Below are 26417 nucleotides of genomic sequence, written 5' to 3'. Positions count from 1 at the left end.
AATAGATGAACAAAAATTAAGGAATAGAGTGTGAAAGAGATTAATTTAAGTCCTGTTGCAGGGAATCTGCATCGAGCAGGAGGGACTATTGTCACCCCATGTCATGCAACTTGCCATATACGGCGCTGTGGGAAGAAATATCACTGCTTGAAACAAATTGTCAAGCTGGAAAGGGTGCAGAGAAGATTTTTGCAAAAGTTGCCAAGACTCGAGGCCCTGAGCTATAGGAAGAGGTTGAGCAGGCTCGGATTCTATTCCTCAGAGCACACAGGAAAAAGGGATGATCTTAGATGTACAACATCATGAGAGGAATGGATCAGGTAGATGCAGAGTCTCTTGCCCAGAGTAGGGGAATCGAGAACCAGAGGTCATGGGTTTAACGTGGGGGGGTTAAGATTTAATGGGAACCTGAGGAGTAACTTCGTCACGCAAAGGGAGTTGGATGTATGGAACGATCTGCCGGAGGAGGTAGTTGAGGCAGGTAATATCGCAACAATTAAGAAACATTTAGACAGGTACATGGACACGACAGGTTTAGAGGGATATGGGCCAAACGCAGGTGGGACTAGTGTAGATGGGACATGTTGGTCGGTGTGGACAAGTAGGGCCAAAGGATCTGTTTCCATGCTGTAAGAGTATAAGTCACGCGTGCAGTGTCATTTCATTACATTGCAAACCTTTTACCTCTGTGCTGGTGGTCCATCCATAATTATGTTGATCCATAAAATCTGCATCGCATTCAGTGGATTGGGAAAGTTCATCAATGTGGCAAGACATATCAATGATAGAGCAGCTATGCTCCTGGAAAGTAAATAAATTGAATAAGATCCTATGCAATTACCATACGCGAAGCAATTTCAATTATGACAAAACCTATTGCAAGTTGAAAACAGAATTATTTACATGAATGTTGTGAAGTCAATGGAGCACACGATAAATACACCAATAACTTTGCCCAACAGCTATATTTCTTTATTAATCATGATTAGTTTCCAACAACTCAAAGAGCCATTATATTGTTTCCAACAAATCTAGGGCTCAAATACATACAAAGTGTTGGAGTAACTCAGCAGGTCAGGCAGCATTGCTGGAGAAAATGATGTTTTGAATCAGGTAATTCAGAGTGAAATTTGAAGCCAGAGGAAGTGAAAAAGGTGGAAGGGGACAGGGGGAGAAGTGGATGCATACCCGAGTTGTGCACAGGGAAGGGGGGCGGGGGGAGGACAAGGGAGGTCAAGGGGGGGTGGAGTTTTTCTTAAAGTTGGAGTATTCAACATTCATAAAGTTGCATCGTAAGCTACCCAAGCGGAACACAAGGTGTTGTTCCTCCAGTTTGCATGTGACCTCACACTGGCAATGGATGAGACCCAGGGCAGAGAAGTCAGTGTGGGATGGGAAGGGGGAGTTAACTTCAATAACTTTCAATTCCTAGGCTGCCATTGTCACATCATTGCGTCTAGTCTCTCTCTACTGCATTCTCCACCACAAAGATCTCAGGGCCCTCCAATTCCTCCTCCTATAGAGATCCGATCAATTCCCTTTCACGAACACTCTCCTCCGCATGGCCAAACTTGTCCTCGCCCTCTACAACTTCTCTTTTGACTCAACACTTTCTTCAAGTTAAAGGTGCAGTCATGGGCACCAAACCCCAACTCATTCTCTGCTACATTGACAACTGCATCGAGGTTGCCTTTGGCATCCGTGCAGAATTAGCTGATTTCATTAACTTTACTATTACCACCCTGCCCTCAAGTGCACTTAGACCAAGTCTGACACCTCTCTCCCCTTACTCAATCTCTCGATCTCCATTACAGGGTACAGTCTATCGACTGATATCTACTTTCAATCCATTGACTCTCAGTTAACTTGACTACACCTTCTCCCACCCTGCTTCTTACAGTCATCCCTTACTTTCAATTTCTCCGCAATGTCCTTTTTCTTTAGTAAACGTGGTTTCCCTCCCTGCTTTTGTAGACAGATCTCCCACCCATGTCCGCTGTGTCCCACGTTCTGCTTTTGCTTCACATCCCTTCAGATAGAATAAGGATAGAGTTGCCCTTGTCCTTAATTTTCACCATACCAGTCTCTACATCCAACATGTCATTCTCTAACATTTCCGCCACCTCCAACATGACCCCCCCCCGTCATCTCATCCCATCCCTACCCGTTTCCATAGAAACCATTCCCTCCGTGATCCCTCTGTTCAGCCATCCCTTTCCACCTGAATCAACCCCTCCCCAGCTATTGTCCCTGCATCCACATTTTAATGTAACACCTGTCGTTACACTTCCCTCATATTCATACAGGAACCCCAGCAGCCCTTGAGACACAAGTTTACATGCACCTCTTCTAACCTCATCTACTGCATTTGGTGTTCACAATATGGCATCCTTTACATCGTAAGACCAAGCGTAGATTGGTGATCGTTTGACCGAACACTGGCGCTCGTTCTGCCTAGGCCTGCTGGATCTCCAGGTTGCTAACCATTCCAACTCCCCTTCCCATACCGACCTTACTGTCCTCCTGCTCCTCCTCCATTGTCAGAGTGAGGCTGCATGCGTGAGGAACAACACTTTCCCTTCCCCAACTCTTTGAGCTTTCTCCCCCTTAATGCAATCAGCCTGAAAAGGATCCCGACCTGAAACGCCACCTATCCGTGTCCTGTAGACACACTGCCTGACCCATGAAGTTAATCCGACACTGCATCTACAGTGGGGACCCGGCCTGCGGGGGTCTGCTGTGAGGGAGGGGGGAGCGGGGGAGAAAAGCAGAGGGGGAACTGGCGCGGGGGGGATTTGTAACTTTGTAAGCGTCCTTCAAGGGCAACTACTGCATACCATGGCACGGTTTGCAAGCAAAGAATTGCACTGTGACTTGTCACATGTGACAATAAAGCATTCATTCATTCAGTTCCTTGTGTCTCTAAGGATGACAACTTGGATTTATATATTATGCACGAGCCTGGTCAAGTTCTGCTGATTTCCTGTCTCAGGGTCGTCTAATGCAATACTTAGTGTCTGGCGTTATTGCTGTTGATTATCCCGTGGACACCTTTTTATACATTTCTCTGCACATCTCCCAGACACAGCCTGGTTTGTTACTGCCTATTGCATGCCTATCATTTAACTCCTTTTTATTTGAGTTCTTTGCATTCCTACTGGCACCATTCTGTACTTATCAAGGTGTGTGCTCGCACTTCTACAATTTGCTAGACTAGTCATTACACATGCCTGTTCCCTGTACATCCTTATCTGAATGAATAGTTTATTGGTCAAGTATGCATATACATGGAATGTGCCTTGGTGCTCTGCTCACAAATGACAACACAAACATACAGTTAACAATTAAGAATAAAGCATAACCACATCAAAACAATAAGGATACAACATTACGGTCTAAACATGTGGGTGAAAATACACCAGAGCAAAAAAAGAGAGACTTTGGTTATTGAGTAGAACTATCACTCGTGGGGAAAAAAGCTGTTTTTATGTCTGGCTGTGGCTGCTTTGACAGTCTGGAGTCGCCTTTCATAGGGAAGTGCTTCGAAGAGTTTGTGGCCAGGGTGAGAGGGGTCAGAGATGATCTTGCCCGCTCGCTTCCTGGCCCTTGCAGTGTACAGTTCGTCAATGGGGAGGAAGGTTGCAGCCAACAACCTTCTCAGCTGTGCGAGCCTCCGGATGCTTGCTCACGCTCAACTCAGAGCTGTATCAGCACAACTCCACTTTGTCACATTGATGCCAGCTGAATGTTGATCAAGTGACATCGCCTCACTATGCTTCTGTTTTTCCTCGCTGCCTACCACAGTGGCTGCTTTAATCTACAATCAACATGATCGCTAGATCACACAAGTTAAAAAGGCAGTTAAAGCTGAATCCAAACATCAGTATGTGCAAAATATAGCACATGTAAAAACTATGATATATATTTCAAATATATTAGGTTTTCGAGTAACATAATGCAGTGGTGGAAGCAGATATGATAGTGGTGTTTAAGAAGCTTTTAGATGGGCACATGGAAGTGCAGGGAATAATAATAATAATAATAATGCATTTTATTTATATAGCGCTTTTCATATACTCAAAGACGCTTTACAGAGATTTTGGGAACATAGGGAAATGAATAAATAGATAAATAAGTAAATAAATAAATGAACAGAGAAAGGAGACAGAGGAATAGAGGGATATGGATCAATTGTAGGCAAATGAGATCAGATCAGCGAGGCATGTTCAGCACAAATATTGTGGACTGAAGGGTCCATTCCTGTGCTGTACTGTTCTATGTAGGAAGGAACTGCAGATGTTGGTTTAAATCGAAGATAGACACAAAAAGCTGGAGTAACTCAGCGGGACAAGCTGCATCTCTGGAGAGGAGGAATGGGTGACGTTTCACGTCGAGAAGGATCGGGAAGAAGGGTCTTGACCTGAAATGTCACCCATTCCTTCTCTCTAGAGATCCTCCAGCCTGTTCTGCTGAGTTACTCCAGCTTTTTGTGCCTGTACTGTTCTATGTTTTATAAATTCCACATATAATTATTAAATAATTGTCCTTTTTGCTGCTCATCACATACAAACATTAAAAAATGCCAGCGTGCTGTTTCCTTGTCACTGGCAAATTATTATACTTACGTGCTAAGTTGGAATCTAACAAAGTTTTTAATATTGTTGTAAATTCCTTTGCCCTCTTCAATTGCAGACCTAGAATAAAAAAGTCTTGCATTTACAAATGTGTCTTTATAAATTAGACAGTTTCTATTCATAATTACTGTGGATACCAAGATACGCCACAGTTAACCAAAATTGCTTTGTTCAATAGAAATGTGATCTCTAAAGCCTGCATATTTTTATGAAGCAGTCATTTCATTAACACAAACCTCATGACTTACATTATGCGCTCGTTAAAGTTTTAAAATGGGATCCTAAACTGTATTTCAATCTAACATGAGAATGTGCAGTGCACTGGGGAAATTGCATATACAATGTGATATTTTTTCCCAAAAAAAACAAGCTGTTGGAGTTGTAGCAGGTCAGGCAGCATCTGTGGAGGGAAAGAAATAGTTGGCATTTCAAGTTCACATTCTCATCCTGAGGGTTTTGAGGGTGAGGAGCCAGCATAAAGGGGAGGGGGGAAGGGGGTGAAGCAATTACCAGTAGGTGGTGGGTAGGTGGTGGGTAGACTGAGGGATGATGGGCAGGTGGAGAAGGGTGGGGGAGGGTTATGGGTGGAGTTGGGGTACAGAGGCTGGGGGGGAGAGGAAATAGGTGGAAACATACAACGGAGAAAAAAGGGTAGAAAGTGTCATGTGAGGAAAGGGTGAAGGCTGAGATAGAGCAGAGGAACAAAGGTGCCCATTTCTAGACTTTGATACTTCTTCTTTCGTGTCCATGATCTATGTTTCAAATGTTTGGCCAGGCACTTGCGTAGTGGACAGCCTTCTCGTTTGCCACCGCTAGATCTTCCAGCCAGCATTGTTCACCAAGACTTGGGCATCTTAGTAGGTGTGGCATGGATTGTACAAATGTTTCACATTCACATTCTGTGTCTGCCGCATCTGCATAGCCCCATTTGCTCATATTGGTCTTGCATCGGCCCATCCCTGTACGAAGCCTTTTGAGGGACCTCCAGGTCTTCCAGTCACACCTGTGACCAGGTGGTAGCTGTTCCTTGGTTGGGATTAGCAGCTTTTCGTGGTGGTGGTTTTCACTGCGTTTCTTTTCCCACAAGGCTTGTCTGGTTGCTTGAGGAGACTGTGACAGTGGCTGGACTGTGTGAAGGAAGCTCTTCCTCGACTTCAGGCGGTTTGGGGCTGGGTGATGGGAGTGACAGGGATGGCAGGTGTCCCCAACTTGCCTACTACGTTCAGTTCTACCGGCAACTGATCTACGGATTCCTGGTGGAGCAACACATGCAAGCTATCCACATCCGTTGGTTTTAGGCAGCCAGTGATGCATCTGCAGCTGTCATTAAGGGCGGCATCAAGTTTCTTCGCATGAAATGATCTCTCCCAAACAGAATAAGCATACTCTGCATCAGAGTAGCATAGCGCAAGAGCAGTTGACTGCAATGTGGATGCATTGGTACCCCACGACGAGTTTGTCAGCTTGCTTGGGAGGCTGTTCCTTGTCCTCATTTCGCCCTTCACCCTTTCGATGTGTTGCTTGAAGGAAAGGGTTCGGTCCAGAGTGACCCCAAGATAAACAGGGTAGTCACAGTGCCTCAAAGGGACACCATTCCATGTTAAGGACAGCTTCCTCTCAGCTTCGCCATTACAAAGGTGGAACAGGCTAACATGAGTCTTAGCAGGGTTTGCCTTCAGTTGGTTATCCTTGTAGTAGTTTGTCAAGTTGTCCAAGGATGGTGAGAGGTTAGCTTCTACCTTATCTATGTGAGTGCTCTGGGTTGCTATTCCAAGGTCATCAGCATAGATGAAGCTTCTCGTCCCTGGAAACACTGGCTGACCATTAGTGTATACATTGAACAGGACCAGAGCAAGGACGCTGACCTGAGGTAGGCCATTCTTTTGTTTCCTCCATCTGCTGCGTTTACCATTTAGCTCAACATAGAAGAGTCTGTTTTCCAGTAACAGTTGAATCAGTTTGGTCAAGTGGAAGTATTCTATCATGTCATGGAGCATGTTGAGGAGCAGCCGGTGGTTCACAGTGTCGTAGGCAGATGTCAGATCAACAAAGACGACGCCAGTTGGTTCATTCCTCTCAAAGCCATCCTCAATGTGCTGAGTTAGATTGAGCACTTGGCTGGTACACGATCTCCCAGGCCGGAAGCCAGCTTGCTCTGGTATAAGGCGTTGTTCTGTGATTGGGCCTAGCCTGTTCAAGATGAGGCGCTCAAAGAGATGGCATAGTAGGGAGATCGGAGTAGGGAGATCGATAAGTAAAAGTGCAGGCGGAAAAGACAAATCTGATAGACAACTGGAAATCCATGAAGGTGTGGATAGGAGATCCTGGGAGAAAAATGTGTGGGTAATAGGTGGGTTGAACCAGACTGGAGAGGGAGGGGTGAAATTAGACAAAAGTGAGTGATGGAGGTATAGAGAAAAGGATAAAAAGATATTAGATCAAAAAAGGGAGTAAAATGAGACACGAGAGAGAGCGAAACAGAGAGCGGGGTGGGATGGAGGTACGGGTTGCCTGGCACATTCATACGAGGCAAAATATAAGCTGTTTTATTTTCCTTATTTTTCCGCCGATCATCCCAGCCTTTGTCTCCCAATTGCAACCCCCCCCTCCCCCGACCGAACCTGGCTGTAGCTGTCCATCTATCACCACCCTGCCCCTGCCTCACCAGTCCCCATCTCCCCTCTACATGGGCTATCCTTCCTATACTCTCTCAAATCTGATTCTAGTCTTGACCCAAAATGTCAATCATTACTTTCCCTCCACCGATGCTGCCTGTCCCACTGAGTTCTTCGAGCATTTTGTTTTTTGCTCCAGATTCAACTATCTGCGGTCTCTGCCGTTGTTTTGGCTATTTTGTCTGTTTGTTAGTTCAAGTTATAAACATGCTGATAAAACCATACAATCACATATAGATGGCTATATACCTCCGCATACCCAGTACAACAATAAACCACCAATCTACTGATTGAAAATCTTCACCTTATTCTGTCTCCCCCAAACTCCCGTTAAACTTGCCTGATTCACTGAAAAAATATTATTTTACTGTTTAACATCTTTAAAAAGTGAACTAAAAGTAGGTTAGGTATTAATAGAATAATCCAGAAACTCTACTAGTCTGGCACTGAAGTCTGAAGGGTGCAGAATTATGGAGCTTTACACATACCAAATGAATGATCTAATGAATTATTATTTTTTCCTGAAAGCGGCATCACTGGTAAACATGGTGAATGTACACAATCTTTTTTCACAGGGCAGGGGAATAAAGAACTAGAGGGCATAGGTTTACGGTGAGAGGGGAATAATTTAATAGGAAACTGGAGAATTACCTTTTCGCAAAGGGTGGTGGGTGTATGGAGGATGCAACTAAAGGAAGTAGTTGAGGCAGGCACAATAACATTTTTTTTTAATTTAACAAGTGCATGGATGAGAAAGGTTAAGAGTGATAAGGGACAAACTTCGATGGGCATCTTAGTCAGCATGGATGAGTTAGGTCGAAAGCCTGTTTCCATGCTGTATGATTCTATGAACCCATAACTTAAATAAAAATTATTGTATTTTTGTTTGTAAAGGTCATTAATCGCATATACAAAATGACTTTCAACTTTCACTGAAGTAGAACTCAAATTAACGAGAAACCAGTGGGAAACTTCTTTGGTTTACAATAAAGACATTCAGCACAGTACTGCATTAAGAATAGTTAGAATGATTGAAAGCACTACTCACATTATAGTCCTGAAATCATCGTCTACTAGGATCATATCAGCTGCTTCCTTGCAGACATCGGTTCCTGTCTGTCCCATAGCTACACCAATATCAGCAGCCTTCAAAGCAACAGCATCATTCACCCCATCACCTGTCATCGCCACCACAGAACCATTGCTCTGGAGAGACTGGAATTTGGGGGGAAAAATAAAAAATAAATGTGGTACTGTGGCACGGTGAGACAACTTTTGTGTTGGACATGGGGGGCCGACCGGAGGCCGTGTCAATTAATCGCCTCAAGCCAGCGCACTTGGACATTGACCAGCCGGTGCGGGTTGCACAGCCTCGGCCGCGCGGGCGCCCCCCTTTACAAGTGCCTCCAACACCGCACCCGCCGATCCCCTCATCTCGACCGGTATTTGTACCCCCTTCTCCGCCCCCGTTTGTCCCTCCAGCAGTGCCCCCGCCAGCCCCCCCGGTTGTCCCTCCAGCTGAGCCCCCGCCAGACCCCCCGTCGGACGGGTACCGTACACGGTTCGGTCGACTAGTGCGACCACCGGTGCGTTTCGTGCCTCTGGTTCTGGGGGGGGTCCTGTGGCGGCTCCCGAGGGTCGGGCCATACCACTCACGACCCCTCGGCACGGGAATGGGTCGAGCCAAGGAGGCGGACTTCAGCCGGGAGTATAAAGGTCAAGGACCGCATGACTCTCATTCCCTTTTGGAGTTCCAGAGATACAGTAAACACACTTTCGTTAACCTTGACTACTTGTCGTTATTTCGGCCTACTTGGCCCACTACAGTACTTTCCCCCGCAGAAACTGCTGCCTTTCTTACAGCATCTACACTTCAAAAATATCTCACTGACTGTGTAACAAATTTAGTTTTTTTTTAAACTTAGTTCATTTACCATCCACTCCACATGCAGTGCGACAGCTAGGTTTTAAGACTAAGTCAGCAGTGGAGCAGTCAAAGTCTCCATCCTGGCGTGTAGGTCCCCTCTTCCCCCACACTTCCTCCAAGAGGGCTGCAACAATTTAAATAACGATATATCAACTAACAGAGAAAACCTTTCGGTAATCAGCAGGAAGCTTTCTTGCCAAAATGTCATATGATGCTGTGAAATTTCACTGCGCTTAGGATTAATATTGTCGATTATTATACAGTGACAACTGGGATAAACTTGTTTTAATTTTCCAGCTATTGAGGAGAGCTATGACACAACTGATTTTATACAATCTCACAGCACCAGAGACCTGGATTGGATTCTGACCTCGGGGTTCTGTCTTTGTGGAGTTTGCACATCCTCCCTGCGACTGCATGGGTTTCCTCCGGGTGCACCGGTTTCCTGCCACATCCCAAAGATGTGTGGGTTTGTAGGTTAATTGGCCTCTGTGAATTGCCCTAGTGTTTAGCAAGTGGAAGTGAAAGTGGGATAATAGAACTAGCATGAAGGGTGATCGATGGTCGGCATGGACCGAAGGGCTTGTTTCCACGCTATATCTCTAAACTAAAATTGCAACTACAGATCAATATGGGGTTCTCCATTATACATCCAATAACAACTACTGCACATCCCCCTTTGCCTTTCTTTAAAAAAATGTGGTTTGGATATAACCACCATGACCCCATCAAATCATGGAAGGCATAGGAACCTGCCATTGTGGATTTGACCAGCTTTTCTCTGCAAATTCAGTTTAATCCAAGATTCTTTGCAACTTTAGAATTTGTCCCATCCCAAATCATTTCAAGAGAGTTAGATTTAGCTCTTCGGGATAACGGAATCGAGGGATATGGGGAAAAAGCAGGAACTGGGTACTGATTTGGATGATCAGCCACGATCATATTGAATGGCGGTGCTGGATTGAAGGGACAAATGGCCTACTCCTGCAACTATTTTCTATGTTTCAATTTCCAAAATAGGTTGAGGAGGGAACAATCTGCCAGTGGCATTGTTGAGTCAGTGGAAAAGCAGCACAATATGCAGAAGACTACAAGACTTTCCCCCTCTCCATGCAGCAAGTAAACAGTCTCACTGTACTGCAGGCCCTCTCCTGCAATGGCAAACAATGAGGGTAATTGTGAATATTCCAGTCATTTTGGTACACTGGAACACTGATTTTCTTTGTGAAGAAAATTCAAAAAAGCAACAGTATTTTATTGCAATGCAATTTTCATCAAATGGGAATGGCCTCCAATCACCACAGTTGGATATCTGGCGAGAAATCTTTGGATTATACGATACGATAAACTTCATCCCCGGAGGGAAATTGGTCTGCCGACAGTCACAACACACAAGGTACACAAAAACTTGAAATTAAAAGTGAAAAGAAAAAGAAAAATTACTATAATGTTACTCCAAGTACCTCAATTTACTGGTTCACAATTTTCCTCCAACTTCAGCATAAACTACATTTAGGTGCAATATCCACATTAGGAAGAATGTGCCCAAAATGAAAAAAGTAATCACAACACATGAACTAATTTAAACCTTTTCAAATGGGGTGGATTCCACACCTTTTTTCTAAGAATTCTGACATACACCCATTCTGTATAATCAAATGCTATTCAGAATAGTAACTACTAGATAAAATGGATAAGCATAAAGACATTTAATTAAACTACAGACTACTTCAGCTGCTTAACAGGTCAAGAACCCACAACAAAGATGGCGTCACATTCTCAAAGAAGAATATAACCACCTTCACCATTTCCTGTTTGATTGTGATGGTTACCTTTATAATCTTAAGCTTGTGCCTGGGGCTGGATCTGTAAAAAACTGCTATCTGTGAAAATACAATCAAATCAAAAACATTTCAAAATTGGACACGAGCTCTGGCACATCCAATATCCAAAGCAAAACAAAGATGAAGATTAATTCCCAAAATACAAATGCAATTGATTGCTTTCTTTTATCATTGCTACAAACAAAATGCACACAGTAAACTATTTTCCATGCAAGCATAAATCAATAGTAGGCTAGAATTGTGCACTCACTGAACGGCACACGCTGGCACTACACTCAATATCAAAATATATATTTTTGTACATGAAGGGATAGATTGCTTTTAATTTCTCATTTATTACTCTTTAGTCATATACAGTGCCCTCCATAATGTTTGGGACAAAGGCCCATCATTTATTTAATTGCCTCTGCACTCCACAATTTGAGATCTGTAATAGAAAAAAATCACATGTGGTTAAAGTGCACATTGTCAGATTTTATTAAAGGGTATTTTTATACATTTTGGTTTCACCATGTAGAAATTACAGCAGTGTTTATTCACAGTCATAAACACTGCCAGTTTATTCAGGGCACCATAATGTTTGGGACACCTGGCTTCACAGGTGTTTTTAATTGATCAGGTGTGTTTAAATGCCCCCATAATGCAGGTATAAGAGAGCTCTCAGCACCTAATCTTTCCATCACCTTTGAAAACTTTTATTGCTGTTTATCAACATGAGGACCAAAGTTGTGCCAATGAAAGTCAAATAAGCCATTATGAGACTGAGAAACAGGAATAAAACTATTAGAGACATCAGCCAAACCTTAGGCTAACAAAATCAACTGTTTGGAACATCATTAAGAAGAAAGAGAGCACTGGTGAGCTAACTAACCGCAAAGGGACTGGCAGGCCAAGGAAGGCCTCCACAGCTGATGACAGAAGAATTCTCTCTATAATAAAGAAATATCCCCAAACACCTGTCCGACAGATCAGAAACACTCTTCAGGAGTCAGGTGTGGATTTGTCAATGTCCACTGTCTGCAGACTTCATGAACAGAAATACAGAGGCTACACTGCAAGATTCAAACCACTGGTTAGCCACAGAAATAGGATGGCCAGGTAACAGTTTGCCAAGAAGTACTTAAAAGAGCAACCACTGTTCTGGAAAAAGGTCTTGTGGACAGATGAGACGAAGATAAACATATCAGAGTGATGGCAAGAGCAAATTATGGAGGAGAGAAGGAACTGCCCAAGATCCAAAGCATACAAACTCATCTGTGAAACATGGTGGTGGGTGCGTTATGGCCTGGGCATGTATGGCTGCTGAAGGTACTGGCTCACTTATCTTCATTGATGATGCAACTGCTGATGGTAGTTGCATAATGAATTCTGAAGTGTATAGACACATCCTATCTGCTCAAGTTCAAACAAATGCCTCAAAATTCATTGGCCGGTGGTTCAGTCTACAGCAAGACAATGATCCCCAACATACTGCTAAAGCAACAAAGGAGTTTTTCAAAGCTAAAAAATGGTCAATCTTGAGTGGCCAAGTCAATCACCCGATCTGAACCCAATTGAGCATCCTTTTATATGCTGAAGAGAAAACTGAAGGGGACTAGTCTCCAAAACAATCATAAGCTAAAGATGGCTGCATACAGGTCTGGCAGAGCATCACCAGAGAAGACACCCAGCAACTGGTGACGTCCTTGAATCGCAGACTTTAAGCAGTCATTGCATGCAAAGAATATGCAACAAAATACTACGCCTGACTATTTTCATTTACGTGATATTGCTGTGTCCTAAACATAATGATGCCCTGAAATGGGGGGACTATGTATAAACACTGCTGTAATTTCTACATGGTGAAACCAAAATCATAGATAGCCACTGTTCTCCTGATCTGGAGTCCCTAACAGTTAAATGCAGGCCTTTTTACCTTCCTCGCGAATTTACAGGGGTTATAGTAACAGCAGTCTACATCCCACCGAATGCTAACGCTAGCACAGCTTTAGGCTACCTGCTCGGTGCAATAAACTCACAACAGAGCACATATCCAGAAGCAGCCCACATCATAGCCGGGGACTTCAACCATGCAGACCTAAAGTCAGTTCTCCCGAAACTTGAACAACACATAAGATGTGCTACCAGGGGGAAAAACACACTAGACAAGGTTTACTCAAATATTAAGAAGGGTTTCAGGTCAGCACCACTACCACACCTGGGGCAGTCAGATCACCTGTCCATATTCCTAACTCCAGCATACACCCCACTCAGGAGGAAAGCTCCAGTCACCATAAAGACTGTTAAGACATGGCCTGAAGGAGCTTCCTCGCAGCTGCAGGATTGCTTCGAAAGGACCAACTGGGATATTTTTGAGGATCATGACTTGGAGGAGTACACATCAACTGTACTTTGCTACATCAAAAACTGTGTTGACAATGTCACCGTCGACAAACGCATCCGGTTGTATCCCAATCAAAAACCCTGGATGACAAAGGATGTCAGGTCTCTCCTCAAGGACCGTAACACCGCCTTCAGGTCTAGTGATAGAGCTCTATACAGTGCTGCTAGAACCAACCTGAAGAGAGGCATCAAGGATGCCAAAGCGTCCTACAAGAGGAAGATTGAGGACCACTTTTCCAACAATGACCCACGGCGGGTATGGCAAGGCATCCAGCACATCACCAACTACAAGACCAGCAACCGCACGACTGCCGACGACGACGCCTCGCTGGCAGAGGAACTTAACTGTTTCTTTGCTCGTTTCGAGGTGAAAGCTACAGTGGCAGACATAACACCCTCTCCAGCACCTGACAGCAACACCTTCACTGTGCAGGAGTATGATGTTAAGCGCGTGCTCAGAGCAGTGAATCCCAGGAAAGCTGCAGGCCCCGATGGTGTGACGGGCAGAGTGCTGAGGGAATGTGCAGACCAATTATCTGAGGTCTTCACAAAAATCTTCAACCTGTCCCTTTTAAAATCCACCATCCCTCCCTGCCTGAAGTCCGCCACAATCATCCCACTGCCGAAAAAGTCTGTCATCAGCGGTCTTAACGACTACCGTCCGGTAGCACTCACACCGGTCATCACAAAGTGCTTCGAGAGACTGGTCCTGCAGCACATCAAAGCCAGCCTCCCACCCACCTTCGACCCACACCAGTTTGCCTACAGAGCAAATAGGTCTACAGGGGATGCCATCGACACTGCTCTTCACACTGCACTGACCCACCTTGAACACCAGGGGAGCTATGTGAGGATGCTCTTCCTCGACTTCAGCTCTGCCTTTAACACGGTCATCCCGAGCAGACTGGTCACCAAACTTTCCGACCTTGGATTTTCCCAAACCATCTGCCAATGGATCAAGGACTTCCTGACCAACCGCCCCCAGACCGTCAAAATAGGCCCTCACCTCTCCTCCACCATTACACTGAGCACCGGCTCACCACAGGGCTGTGTGTTGAGCCCCATCCTTTACTCCCTCTACACTCACGACTGCGCCCCCACCCATCCCACCAACACCATCATCAAGTTCGCGGATGACACGACTGTGGTTGGACTCATCTCAGAAGGAGATGAGACAGCCTATAGGGATGAAATCCAAAGGCTGGCAGCATGGTGTTCAGTGAACAATCTGGTCCTGAACTCCTCCAAAACAAAGGAACTTATAATTGACTTTAGAAAAACCAGTGGAGATTACGACCCACTCTACATCAATGGGTCTGTGTGGAAAGGGTACCAGCTTTCAGGTTCCTGGGTACGCACATCGCAGAGGATCTTACCTGGTCTACCAACACCATCACCACAGTAAAGAAGGCACAGCAGAGACTCCACTTCCTGAGGATCCTCAGGAAAACCAACCTGCAGGAGAAGCTCATGTTGTCCTTCTATCGCTGCTCCATCGAGAGTGTGCTGGCATACTGTATAACCACATGGTATGCCAGCTGCTCAGAAAAGGACAGGAAGGCCCTTCAGAGGGTCATCACGACGGCCCAGAAGATCATCGGCTGCTCACTGCCCTCCCTGGAGCACCTGTTCAGACTACGCTGCCTCAGTAGAGCAGGCAAAATAATAAAAGATCCATCCCACCCCGGCCACCGTCTGTTTGTTCATCTGCCCTCTGGTCGACGTTTCAGGTCGATCAAATCCCGAACAAACAGACTTAAGAACAGTTTTTACCCCAGGGCCATACGAGAACTGAACACTACCTTTGCACTAGGCAACACCGTTAAAAAATCTTGTACTTAATATAATTGTATTTAATTGTATTTATGTATTTATTTGTTTTTGCATTTATTGCATATGTTTGTACGCACCGTCAGGATTGGCTATTTTTTTAATTTCGTTGTACTCGTTGCAATGACAATAAATGAATATTATATTATTATTATTATATAAAAATGGCCTTTATTAAAATCTGACAATATGCACTTTAACCACGTGTGATTTTTTCTATTACAGATCTCAAATTATGGAGTACAGAGGCAAATAATTAAATGATGGGTCTTTCTCCCAAACATTATGGAGGGCACTGTAAGTTGAATGTGTACCAGTTTAGAATTGTGCTGAGATGCTCTTTGAAGACTATTGTATTCATCAGCCATTCCCAGTTGCCCTGATAAAGTGGTAATGGGTTTGCCTTCTTGGAGAGCAATCATTTCTCAATGGAATGGCCTAACCAAGCTGCCTTTAATACTTCAGAGAAGCTGTTCGGTTTGTGCAACAATTCATCAGCTTTAATGGAAACGTGTCTCAGTAGCAGAACACAAATTCAGTAAATCATCCGGTTCCATTTATAATGTAGTTTAGTTACATGAAACTATTTTTACATTACACAAGTAGACCTATTTGTACTGAACTCAAAGTATTCCACAAACAATTAAATGCCTGATCAGAGCTGTGCTTCATGGCTAATAACAAAGGCTACACATTTAAAGACTATACTTTGGATCATTACAATTTTTCATTTTAATATCTAAAAAGATCTCATTGTTTCAGTGGTTCTTATACGTCTTTGAAGTACAAGCAGCATTTTATTCATCTTACGGTTTTTTTGTACCACTTGATAAAGTTCAAATATCTCTTGGACAAGTAACTTCAGATCTGAAATATTGCTTTGTTGCATTTAAAATGCTGCATCACAAAGAGAAAAGTACTATATTACAGGACCCAAAGTCCTCCATTCTGATAGTTGCACCCCTCATTTATCACTGTAGTACAATGCAATGGACTGTTAATGGTAGTTTATTGTATTAACAATTATCCTGGGTTATATAATTTATTTAGTTACTGATTTAGCGAAGTTGCATTCATCCCACAAAACAAATGTAAATTTATTGACTGTATGCAAAAGAAAATACTAGAATGCTAGAAATGTGAAACAAAGCCAGAAAATACTGGAAGGACTCTACAGGTCAGACAGTCTATCTGAATGTGGACTATTGATTTGAAATGTTAACTCTTTCATTCTTCACAAACATTGCCAGACCTACTGAACATTTTCACCACTTATTACTTTTGAAGCGTGAAATAATTCAAATACTGCAAACAACCTAAACACAACAGATAGAAAACTAATAGTTTCAGCCTGTGGATGGATTCTACACAAGTATGTAACTAGTCCAAGGCTGTGGTCATTACGAATCTGAAACATTTACCACACCATACCACCACTGTAATGCAGAGCATCGATTCCTTGGCGAATCTCATACTAATATTCATCCATACTTTGCAACATACCTTTGGCACAATCTGTGAAAGCTGTTGAATATCCAATGAATCTAGTTCTTCTCCTGACAGTGTTTGGGATCCCTTGGAATACAAGCCCAAGCGGGTTGCTACATACAAGTAAAGCATATTTTATAATAATATTATATTCTATCATAGTCCATGCACAATTAAAAACACATTTGTATATACCCAAATAATTTTGTATTTCATCACAGTATTAAATAAAGACAGCAATATTTTTCTTTTCATTCATTAGTCAACATATTAACTTTTTGATGTCAATAATTTTCTAAATGGTGCTCTTCTGCTGGACAGAAACATTTAAAATACATTTTGGACGTGTATGGACCAACAATGCATACATAATCAGTCATAAAATGATCAATCAGTACTTTAAAATGATGTTTAAATGTGTATTTTAACTTATTGCCTGCCTTATTAATTGGCTCCTTAACTCAAAAGCAATTTCAGTTATATTCATCCAATGCAAGTTTGTCCAGTCCCAAGTCCCTAAACAGACTTACTGCATGTCTGACATCAAAAATTTCCTTAGCCCAGTCACCATCTGCCTACTTGCACAATTTTTCTAAACACTCTTCATTTTGATCATGCCTTCGGCTTCCTCTCCCAGTTTCTTTGCCCTTTCAAGTAAAGAGATGCTTTAGACTTTAGAGATAGCGTGGAATCAGGCCCTTCGGCCCACCGAGTCCGCAACAACCAACGATCACCCCGGGTCTGGGTTAATGAACTGTGAGGCAGCAGATCTATCAGCTGTACCCTTGTACAATCAGACCAATGAGCAGTACAAGATTGAAACAAAGACAAATAAAGACATTGTGACTTGAGAAAAAAAACCTCCAAATAGTTGAATTGGTACCAAGAATTTAATATAGCAACATTATGGTAGAAAGGTTCCTAATGCATACCGCTGAGTACATGCAAGTACCTAAGAAACTTCTCAAAATATCAACGGGTGTTGGGTGAGCTGGAACAGTGGTGCAAGAGCTTGCCTGAAAGCTGTCATGCAAACATTTTGCTTTAGAGATTTCATGATTGTAAGTGGATGGAGCTGAAATATTTTTTGTTTGTTTTGGTCTTAATTTTTGTATTTCTTAATTTTGGCCCTTACCATGTGTCTCTTTGATTACATATAACATATAACATATAACATATAACAACTACAGCATGGAAACAGGCCTGTCCGGCCCTACCAGTCCACGCCGACCATTCTCCCTGACCTGGTCTCATCTACCTGCACTCAGACCATAACCCTCCAATCCCCTCCTATCCATATATCTATCCAATTTACTCTTAAATAATAAAATCGAGCAAGCCTCCACCACTTCCACCGGAAGCCCATTCCATACAGCCACAACCCTCTGAGTAAAGAAGTTCCCCCTCATGTTACCCCTAAACCTTTGTCCCTCAATTCTGAAGCTATGTCCCCTTGTTGGAATCTTCCCCACTCTCAAAGGGAAAAGCCTACCCACGTCAACTCTGTCCATCCCTCTCAAAATTACAACTAATATTCAGCAATACTAGTGTAAATGAAGTAATTAAGAATCTTTTGTGAAGAGTTTTTCAGATTTCAGTGGTTATAATACACTGTAGTCAACAAATTAGTTAAAAAATAAATATAGGAACTTTTGGGATCGACTTTCGTACAATACTCATTCTATGACAATTTAAAAAACCTGATAATTTTGCACCTCAACAATATGATCGTACCAGACTGGCAGGTTTTCTGCATTATTGGATATCTATTAATAGACAAACACACCTTTTATTGACTTTTTTGCAAGATGTTACACACTATTATTTTAAAGTGTCCAATGAACCAGATGGATTTAAAAGGATTGCAGAAAATAGGGACCGACACAACAGCCCCCGCACCATCTATACCCGGCCTTGAATTTACAGAAAAAAGCACAAAACAAGGCCTTGGCGAGTCGATTGGGAATGGCAGAACAACTCGAAGAGATATAACCATCAACCATATAACCATAAGGGGCGGCACGGTGGCGCAGCGGTAGAGTTGCTGCCTTACAGCAAATGCAGCGCCGGAGACTCAGGTTCGATCCTGACTACGGGCGCCGTCTGTACGGAGTTTGTACGTTCTCCCCGTGACCTGCGTGGGTTTTCTCCGAGATCTTCGGTTTCCTCCCACACTCCAAAGACGTACAGGTACGTAGGTTAATTGAATGGGTAAATGTAAAAATTGTCCCTAGTGTGTGTAGGGCAGTGTTAATGTGAGGGAATCGCTGGGCGGCGCGGACTCGGTGGGCCGAAGGGCCTGTTTCCGCGCTGTATCTCTAAATCTAAATCTAAAAAAATCATTTTTATGACGGTCTCTGTGTCCAATACCATTTTAAAGTATGCAGAAGGGTGCAGAGAATGGTGGAATCAGCCTAGTATATCAAGGGCACTGCCCTCCCACTATCAAAAAGTATCTACAAGGTGCTGCTTCAAGAAGGCTGTATCTATCATCAACCATCTGGGTCATGTGCTCTTCTTGCTGCTACCATCAGGCAGGGGATGCAGTAGTCTGAAGTCCCACATCACTAGGTTCAGAAACAACTATTTTCCTACAACTACCAGGTTCTTGAACCAACTTGCATGAGCGTAATCCTATCGCCGCGGTAAGAGCATGACAGACCACCTCTACCATAGACCTGTGTTTCTAATTGTGTGTTTTGAACTAATGTCTTGTTTTTTGTGCAGTTTTTTTCTTTTTCAGTCATGTACAATGTGTATTTTAAGTTCTGTGTGATGTTTGAGTTTTGTTTATTGTCACGTGTACCGAGGTACAGTGAAAGGCCTTTGTTGCGTGCTAACCAGTCTATGTGCATGTGAAGCTGCAGTGAGCAAGATTTTCATTGTAACTCACCATAATTGTACATATGACAAACTTGACTTGTCTTAAATATTTTTGAGATGCAAGACAATAGACAATAGACAATAGGTGCAGGAGTAGGCCATTCAGCCCTTCGAGCCAGCACCGCCATTCAATGCTGATGGCTGATCACTCTCAATCAGTACCCCGTTCCTGCCTTCTCCCCATACCCCCTCACTCCGCTATCCTTAAGAGCTCTATCCAGCTCTCTCTTGAAAGCATCCAATGAACTGGCCTCCACTGCCTTCTGAGGCAGAGAATTCCACACCTTCACCACTCTCTGACTGAAAAAGTTCTTCCTCATCTCCGTTCTAAATGGCCTACCCCTTATTCTTAAACTGTGGCCCCTTGTTCTGGGACTGATAAAATCCAAAAAACACAGAATAGACAGTTTAGTAATTTTCATGAACTAGTTCTCTCAAACAGAAAAATTGAATCATTGCGTTAAAGGGAAACCTTTTCAAATGCAAGTACCAGTTGTCATTTTTAACAGTAATAAAGAGCCGATATTTACCTATGGCAACTGCTGTCTCTTGCGAATCTCCAGTGACCATTTTGATTACAACCCCTGCATTAATTAGTGTAGCGACAGCTTCCTTTACGCCAGACTTTGGTGGATCAATCATTCCCACCAGCCCTAGGAATGTGAGTTGTCCAAGTTCAGGTCCAGAGGCTAAAGCGAGTACTGTATGGGAAAAATGTCAAATATCATTTGTGATCTAGCACATTTTTATAAACATAGCACAAAAAGTAAGGAAATTTGTGTTTGGTAGATTATTTCTTTGTTGTAACAATGCTTCTTGGCAATAAATCTTATACTGTTGGAAAGCCTGTTTATTTCCCTTTTAAATGGTGCCACATTTGTAAGGAACATGCATTTGTGGGATGAGCAGCAGAGCTGAGTATATGGGTTGCGCCCATGAAAAATTTGCCAAATCTTCTCTGCTAATGCCAAACAGCTTATTCTGCTGTTGCTATTGACTCTTGTTTTGAGCTTCTGGTACCCCCAGGTGCTAACAAGAATGGGATGCCATCCCACAACAGTGTGTGACCAGGCTGGTGACCAGCATGAGGAGGAGGTGCCAGGCTGTTATGGCTGTGTATGGTTCTTCCACACGCTACTGTGGCTCCTGTTTATTAAATGAATAAATTGTTAAATTGCCAATATGTCTTGTTTCTTCAGACTTCAATCATCCAATCCACCAAACAACACCGAACAAGAGTCAATGGCAGAATAAGCTGTATGGCATTGGCAGAGAAGATTTGGCAGATTTTTCATGGGCGCAACCCACATACTCAGCTCTGCTGCTCATCCCACAAATGCATGTTCCTTACAAATGTGGCACCATTTAAAAGGGAAATAAACAGGCTTTCCAACGGTATAAGATTTATTGCCAAGAAGCATTGTTACAACAAAGAAATAATCTACCAAACACAAATTTCCTTACTTTTTGTGCTATGTTTATTTACCTGAAATCATCAATACAAATATTGTCATGACTTGTCCACTTCCCAAGGATAACAAATTCTCACAAAAGCAATTTAAATGCAAGCTCATTTACATCAACATCATTTGTACACACCCATCTCTACGAAATATTCTGATTATAGAATGTTAATTGCTCATATAATATCAGTGTGTCAAATAATATGCACTGATTACAAATTTAAAATCTTTACTAAATTCTTACATGATTACAGTGTACGTGATGCGAATGTGTAATTATTAAAATTGCACAAATTATTAAAAGATTTGCTACGATATACTCTTTTACACACTTTTTAAAAATAATCTTTTCCGCATTGCCTTTCTTTCCTATCCTCTCAATTACCAGCTTACTGCAGTTCAGTTTTATGGGGATCAGATCATGTATTTTGCTTTGACCAAATGCATCAGCAGGCTTAGGGATCGGCAGAATCAACATCCAATAACCACGCAGATACAACTCCAGTAAGAAAATTCTCACTGATTTTGCCATCATTAAATGCCAAAGCCAAGATAATAATTCATGCTGTTTTAAATGGTACGACAAAAATGAGCGAATACAGCACAGAAGCCATTTGAAACACTGCCCATACTATTTTAAGTAGTTACTTGGAATATGAGCAATAAAAAAATTAGTATCCAATTAACAACAGCAGACATGATTAGGCAGAAACCGACAAGAAATCTCAAATTGATCAAAATTGATCGTGAGGGCAGAAAATGTATTTACGTGATAACCATATAACCATATAACAATTACAGCACGGAAACAGGCCCGTTCGGCCCTACCAGTCCACGCCGACCACTTTCTCTGACCTAGTCTCATCTACCTGCTCTCAGACCATAACCCTCCAATCCCCTCCCATCCATATACCTATCCAATTTACTCTTAAATAATAAAATCGAGCCTGCCTCCACCACTTCCACCGGAAGCTCATTCCACACAGCCACCAGATAATTCTGATAAAAGCAAAACAAAACTGTGTTTGTAAAGAGTGCAATAATACTGCAAGTGGGGACTACTGATCTACTTTTCATTATATTCCAACCCTATCATAGTACCTCTTCTGTGCCCGACAGCGAGTTGACTGGTCATTGGAATATGGTTGGATGCAGGCTTTTGGTCTAGAAGTTATAGCTGATGATAATATACAAATTCATCTTCAGAAAACAATTGGCCTGTCAACTCACGATTATTTTGCAGATGATTAACGTAGTGTCCTTGTATTATATCAGGGCCTTGGTATTTTTTTTACTGGCCACTTCTAATGATGTCATGTCAAGACTATCCCACTCCATTCACTCTCATTTTGCCTCTAATTCTTTGATCAATGTTTGAAGAAGTGAAGGTAGCTAGAGCAGGTTGGCCAAGGCAAAACTCAACATTGATAAGCAGATTAAAGACCATGTGTTATTTGCTAAAACGATCAACAAACTTTCCTTCTCTTTACTGACGATTGAGAATTGCATAATTGGGTGCCATTTAGCCAGATTGGATTTATCAGGACATACCTGATCAATTTTCCCACAATGTTCAATAGATGCTGCTGAAACCATTTGGAAAAGCTTGACTAGAGGTATAGTTGGTTCAGTCGCGCAAGTCTTGCACACTGCACTGGAGTGAGTCAACTTAGCTGAAGACTGACCTCTGTGATGGTGGAGATCTCAGAAGGTAGCCACATGTTATCATGCATTTATCACTTACGGCTAAACCGAGTTGCTGATATTTCAGTATTCTCATGTTGAGCCCCACCATGGTCGAAGATGGGAATGTTCTTGTAACATTCACTTCCTGTTAGATGTTGAATTAGCCACCATTGTTAACAACTGGATCTGTGTGATGGCTTTGGAAGCAACTGTGGCTCATTCCATAATGATTGTCCACAAATAAACTGAAAACTCAGAGGCAGTGCATGGCCCAACAGACATGGAAATACTCAAGTCTGGTGACATTGGCAGACACATGACTGGTAACTGCCAAGATTTCAAATGATGCCCCCCCTCCCCCAAGCCAGTGCCTAGGTAAAGAAGAGCCATAACATAATGGCAAACGGGCAGGAAGTCAAACCACTTTGATTACATGATAAGAAAGAACAAATTTAAGTGGAGAAAAGTAAAACATTGAAGGGAAAGTAGATGAAGAGGTATTATCTCATTTACATGTAAAAGTTCACTTTGAGTAAAGATTAAGATGGAGCAAACAGAGGCAATAAAGTCAATAATCCTAATGTTAATGACAAGGTTCATGAGCTGTTGAGGAACAAGGGGAGTGACAGCTCAGAAGAGATTCAAGAATATGTTGAGTATTGTTTAAAAAAACTGTGGTTCATCTATACCTTTTAAAACAAAGGTTTTGGGCGAATAATTGAATTTGATAAAGGACAGTGAGAACTGGAATATTATAGCTATACCTTTCATCACAAAAAATTAAAGTTATTGTCCTTTAAAGTGTAAAACAGGTTGCAACGTGCATGTTCATATTCCTAATAGAGTTTTATACTTCAGGAAAAAATCCATGTGTTACCTCGGAGTCCAGCGGTACCCATATATGTTTCTTCCTGCTGATACAACTCCTTCTGTTGTTGGGTGAGTGGCAGGGTTTGCGAATGGCTACTGTAGCTAGAGCAAAATCGAATTACTTGTTCGTAAGCTCCTTTCATAAAATAAATCTCTGCTTTATCCTATGGTGAAAGAAACACGAATGAATAGCTATTATGACACTTGCAAAATATTGGCACAATTTGATTTAAGCAATGTCACATCTTTCGATTACTTCCATGGCAAATTGTTTATATTTAATATCTGTGTGAGCTATAAAAACAATCAAACCAAATATTTATGCCAAATGTAATCGTGTTTTTTGAAGAGGTGACCAAGAGGGTTGATGGGGACAGGGTGGTAGGCACTGTCTACATGTCTTTTCACTAGGCTTTTGACAAGGTCCCACATGGAGAACTGGTTCAGAAGGTGAAATCACATAGGATCCAAGGTGATCGAGGTTGATGGACAGAGTCGGAGGGTAGTGGTGCAAGAATATTTTTCAGATTGGAGGCCTGTGATCAGACGTGTGCTGCAAGGACCAGTTCTGTGACTCCCGTTGTTTATCATATATTAAACTGGGGTACGACTTACCAAATGAATGGCAGGGTCCTGGAGAATGGAGACCATAGTACAAGTACACCGTTGCCTGAGAAGTGGCGACACAAGTACATAAGGTGTTGAAGAAGGCATATTGTTCGCCTGCCCTCATCGAATAGGGCACTGAGTACGGGTTGGGATGTCATGTTACAGCAATAGAGGACTGCAAAAGGCATTGTTGAGGCCTGTAATATTATATGCAATTCTGGTCACCATTCTATAGGAAAGATGTGACTAAGCCAGAAGGGATGCAAGAATATTTCACAGGGATGTTGCAGAAACTGGAGGGCTTGCGTTATAAGGAGAGAGTGAATAATTTGGGACTGCTTTTCCTGGAGCTTACAAGGCTGAGACATGACCCTAGAGATTTATAGAGTCATGAGGGGCAAAGATAAAGTGGATGGTTCAGCCCCTTTTCAAGGAAGGGGAGTCTAAAACTAGAAGGCATAGGTTAAAACTGATGGGGAAATGTTCAGGTTTTCACAGAGTGGCGGTTTAATGGTATGAGCTGCTAGAGGAAGTGATATGGGTACAATTACAATGTTCAAAAGACACTTGGACAGGTTCATGGATAAGAAATATTTAAAAAGATATGGCCCAAATTCAGGAAAATGGGTGAGCTCCGGAAGGCACATTGGTCGGTAAACCATGAAAACTGAATAATGAGCCCTATTGTTCAAACCATTGTCTTTATTTTTGATCAGCTCTAAAATTGTAATCAATTTCAAAGCCAGAGAATATGAAACACCAGAACAAAGAGGAAAGTTTTGGCCACCAAGAACTGAAAGCCTATCCTTTCAAAATCTACTGCCCAAGAAAATGATTTACTCTTAATCCAAATTATTTTGATTGACAAAATAATTTTCAAAGAACACGAAGGATCATGTTATGAATGACATTCAGCTATATAAGCAAACACTAACAGAGTAGATCAATACAGCAGCAGTTGGAGATGAAAAGGGTGAGAGCAGGTAGAAGATCACAGGGGAAGTCCAGGAGGAGGATGAGGAGGAATGTTGGGGACAGGAGAAGGAAATAGCAGCTGGAGAAGAAAAGGCTGAGAGAGGATAGATGGCAGGCCGGAGGAGTTCAGGAGGAGTGGGAGGAGGGAGGAGAGATGTTGGAGTCAGAAGAAGCAATATCAACCCTCTCGACTTCTTCACACCCCTTACCCACTCCAATCTCACACTCTATGAATGCGCAGCCCTCCACACACTCAGTATCAATCCCAATATTGTTGTCAAAGGAAGGTGCTGTTGTGGTCTGGCGGGCAGACCTCTACCGTAAGGAGGCCAGGCGTCAACTCTTGGACGCCTTCTCATACTTAACCTTGGACCATGATCCCATTGAGGAGCATCAGGCCACCATCTCCCAAACTATCATTAATCTTGTTGCCTCCGGCAATCTCTGCTCCACAGCCTCCAACCTTATTGTTCCCTAATCCCATTTCTATCTACTTCCCAAAATCCAGAAGCAAGACTGCCCTGGCAGACCCATTTTTTCTGCGTACTCATGCCCCAAACTGATTTACCACCACCTCTCTTTTCCAGCTTTCTCCTCCCTAGTCATCAAAATGAAGAACAATCCTGACGCAAAACTTTGTTCATTACCTTACAGATGCTGCCTGACCCACTGGGTTATCCAGCACTTTGTTTTTTGCTAACAGAGTAGAACTCCACTGTTTCATTGGGGGGAGAAAAAAAACACACCCTGCTGAAATACTACACAAGCAAATAATTTGATTCACAACCCATCTCCATCCAGCTGGGAAGAATAATTAGACATTAAATTATTTCTCTGAAGAACATGTATACCAACACCATAAAACATGTCCTGCGTGTCTAATCACATAAATTCCTCTCTTTTAAATATGTTCTGAATGCTCAAAATGTTTACATAATATTCCATTGGCAATTTCAATTTTTTTTCTCAGACTCCCATGGGCCTGTCAACGAAACCACCAAATTGTTAGTTGCAAAATCAAGAACATGTATTAGAAATACACAGAGTTCCTCATTGGAGGCAGAAAGAGTTGACCATCTCACAAACTCCTGCCACATTGGTGGAGGAGTCAGTGGTTTCCACATTGGCCTCATGAGGTACCTCAAAACCCA

General features: G+C 42.6%; 1 protein-coding gene across 3 annotated transcripts in view; it reads right to left on the bottom strand.

The window, feature by feature from the left end:
- Positions 1–26417, bottom strand: part of atp2c1 (ATPase secretory pathway Ca2+ transporting 1) — a 125804-nt gene that overhangs the window by 6846 nt on the left and 92541 nt on the right. For all 3 annotated transcript variants that reach the window (XM_078419711.1, XM_078419701.1, XM_078419719.1), the window contains 7 exons: positions 23690–23846; positions 20194–20364; positions 16796–16893; positions 11069–11119; positions 8358–8524; positions 4626–4694; positions 685–801 (listed from right to left, as the gene is read on the bottom strand). In XM_078419711.1, coding sequence (XP_078275837.1) covers positions 685–801; positions 4626–4694; positions 8358–8524; positions 11069–11119; positions 16796–16893; positions 20194–20364; positions 23690–23846 — 830 coding nt within the window. The remainder of the gene's footprint in view (positions 1–684; positions 802–4625; positions 4695–8357; positions 8525–11068; positions 11120–16795; positions 16894–20193; positions 20365–23689; positions 23847–26417) is intronic.

This window comes from Rhinoraja longicauda, chromosome 2, assembly GCF_053455715.1.
Source record: "Rhinoraja longicauda isolate Sanriku21f chromosome 2, sRhiLon1.1, whole genome shotgun sequence".
NCBI lineage: Eukaryota > Metazoa > Chordata > Chondrichthyes > Rajiformes > Arhynchobatidae > Rhinoraja > Rhinoraja longicauda.
This window is presented reverse-complemented; position numbering and strand designations above follow the sequence as displayed.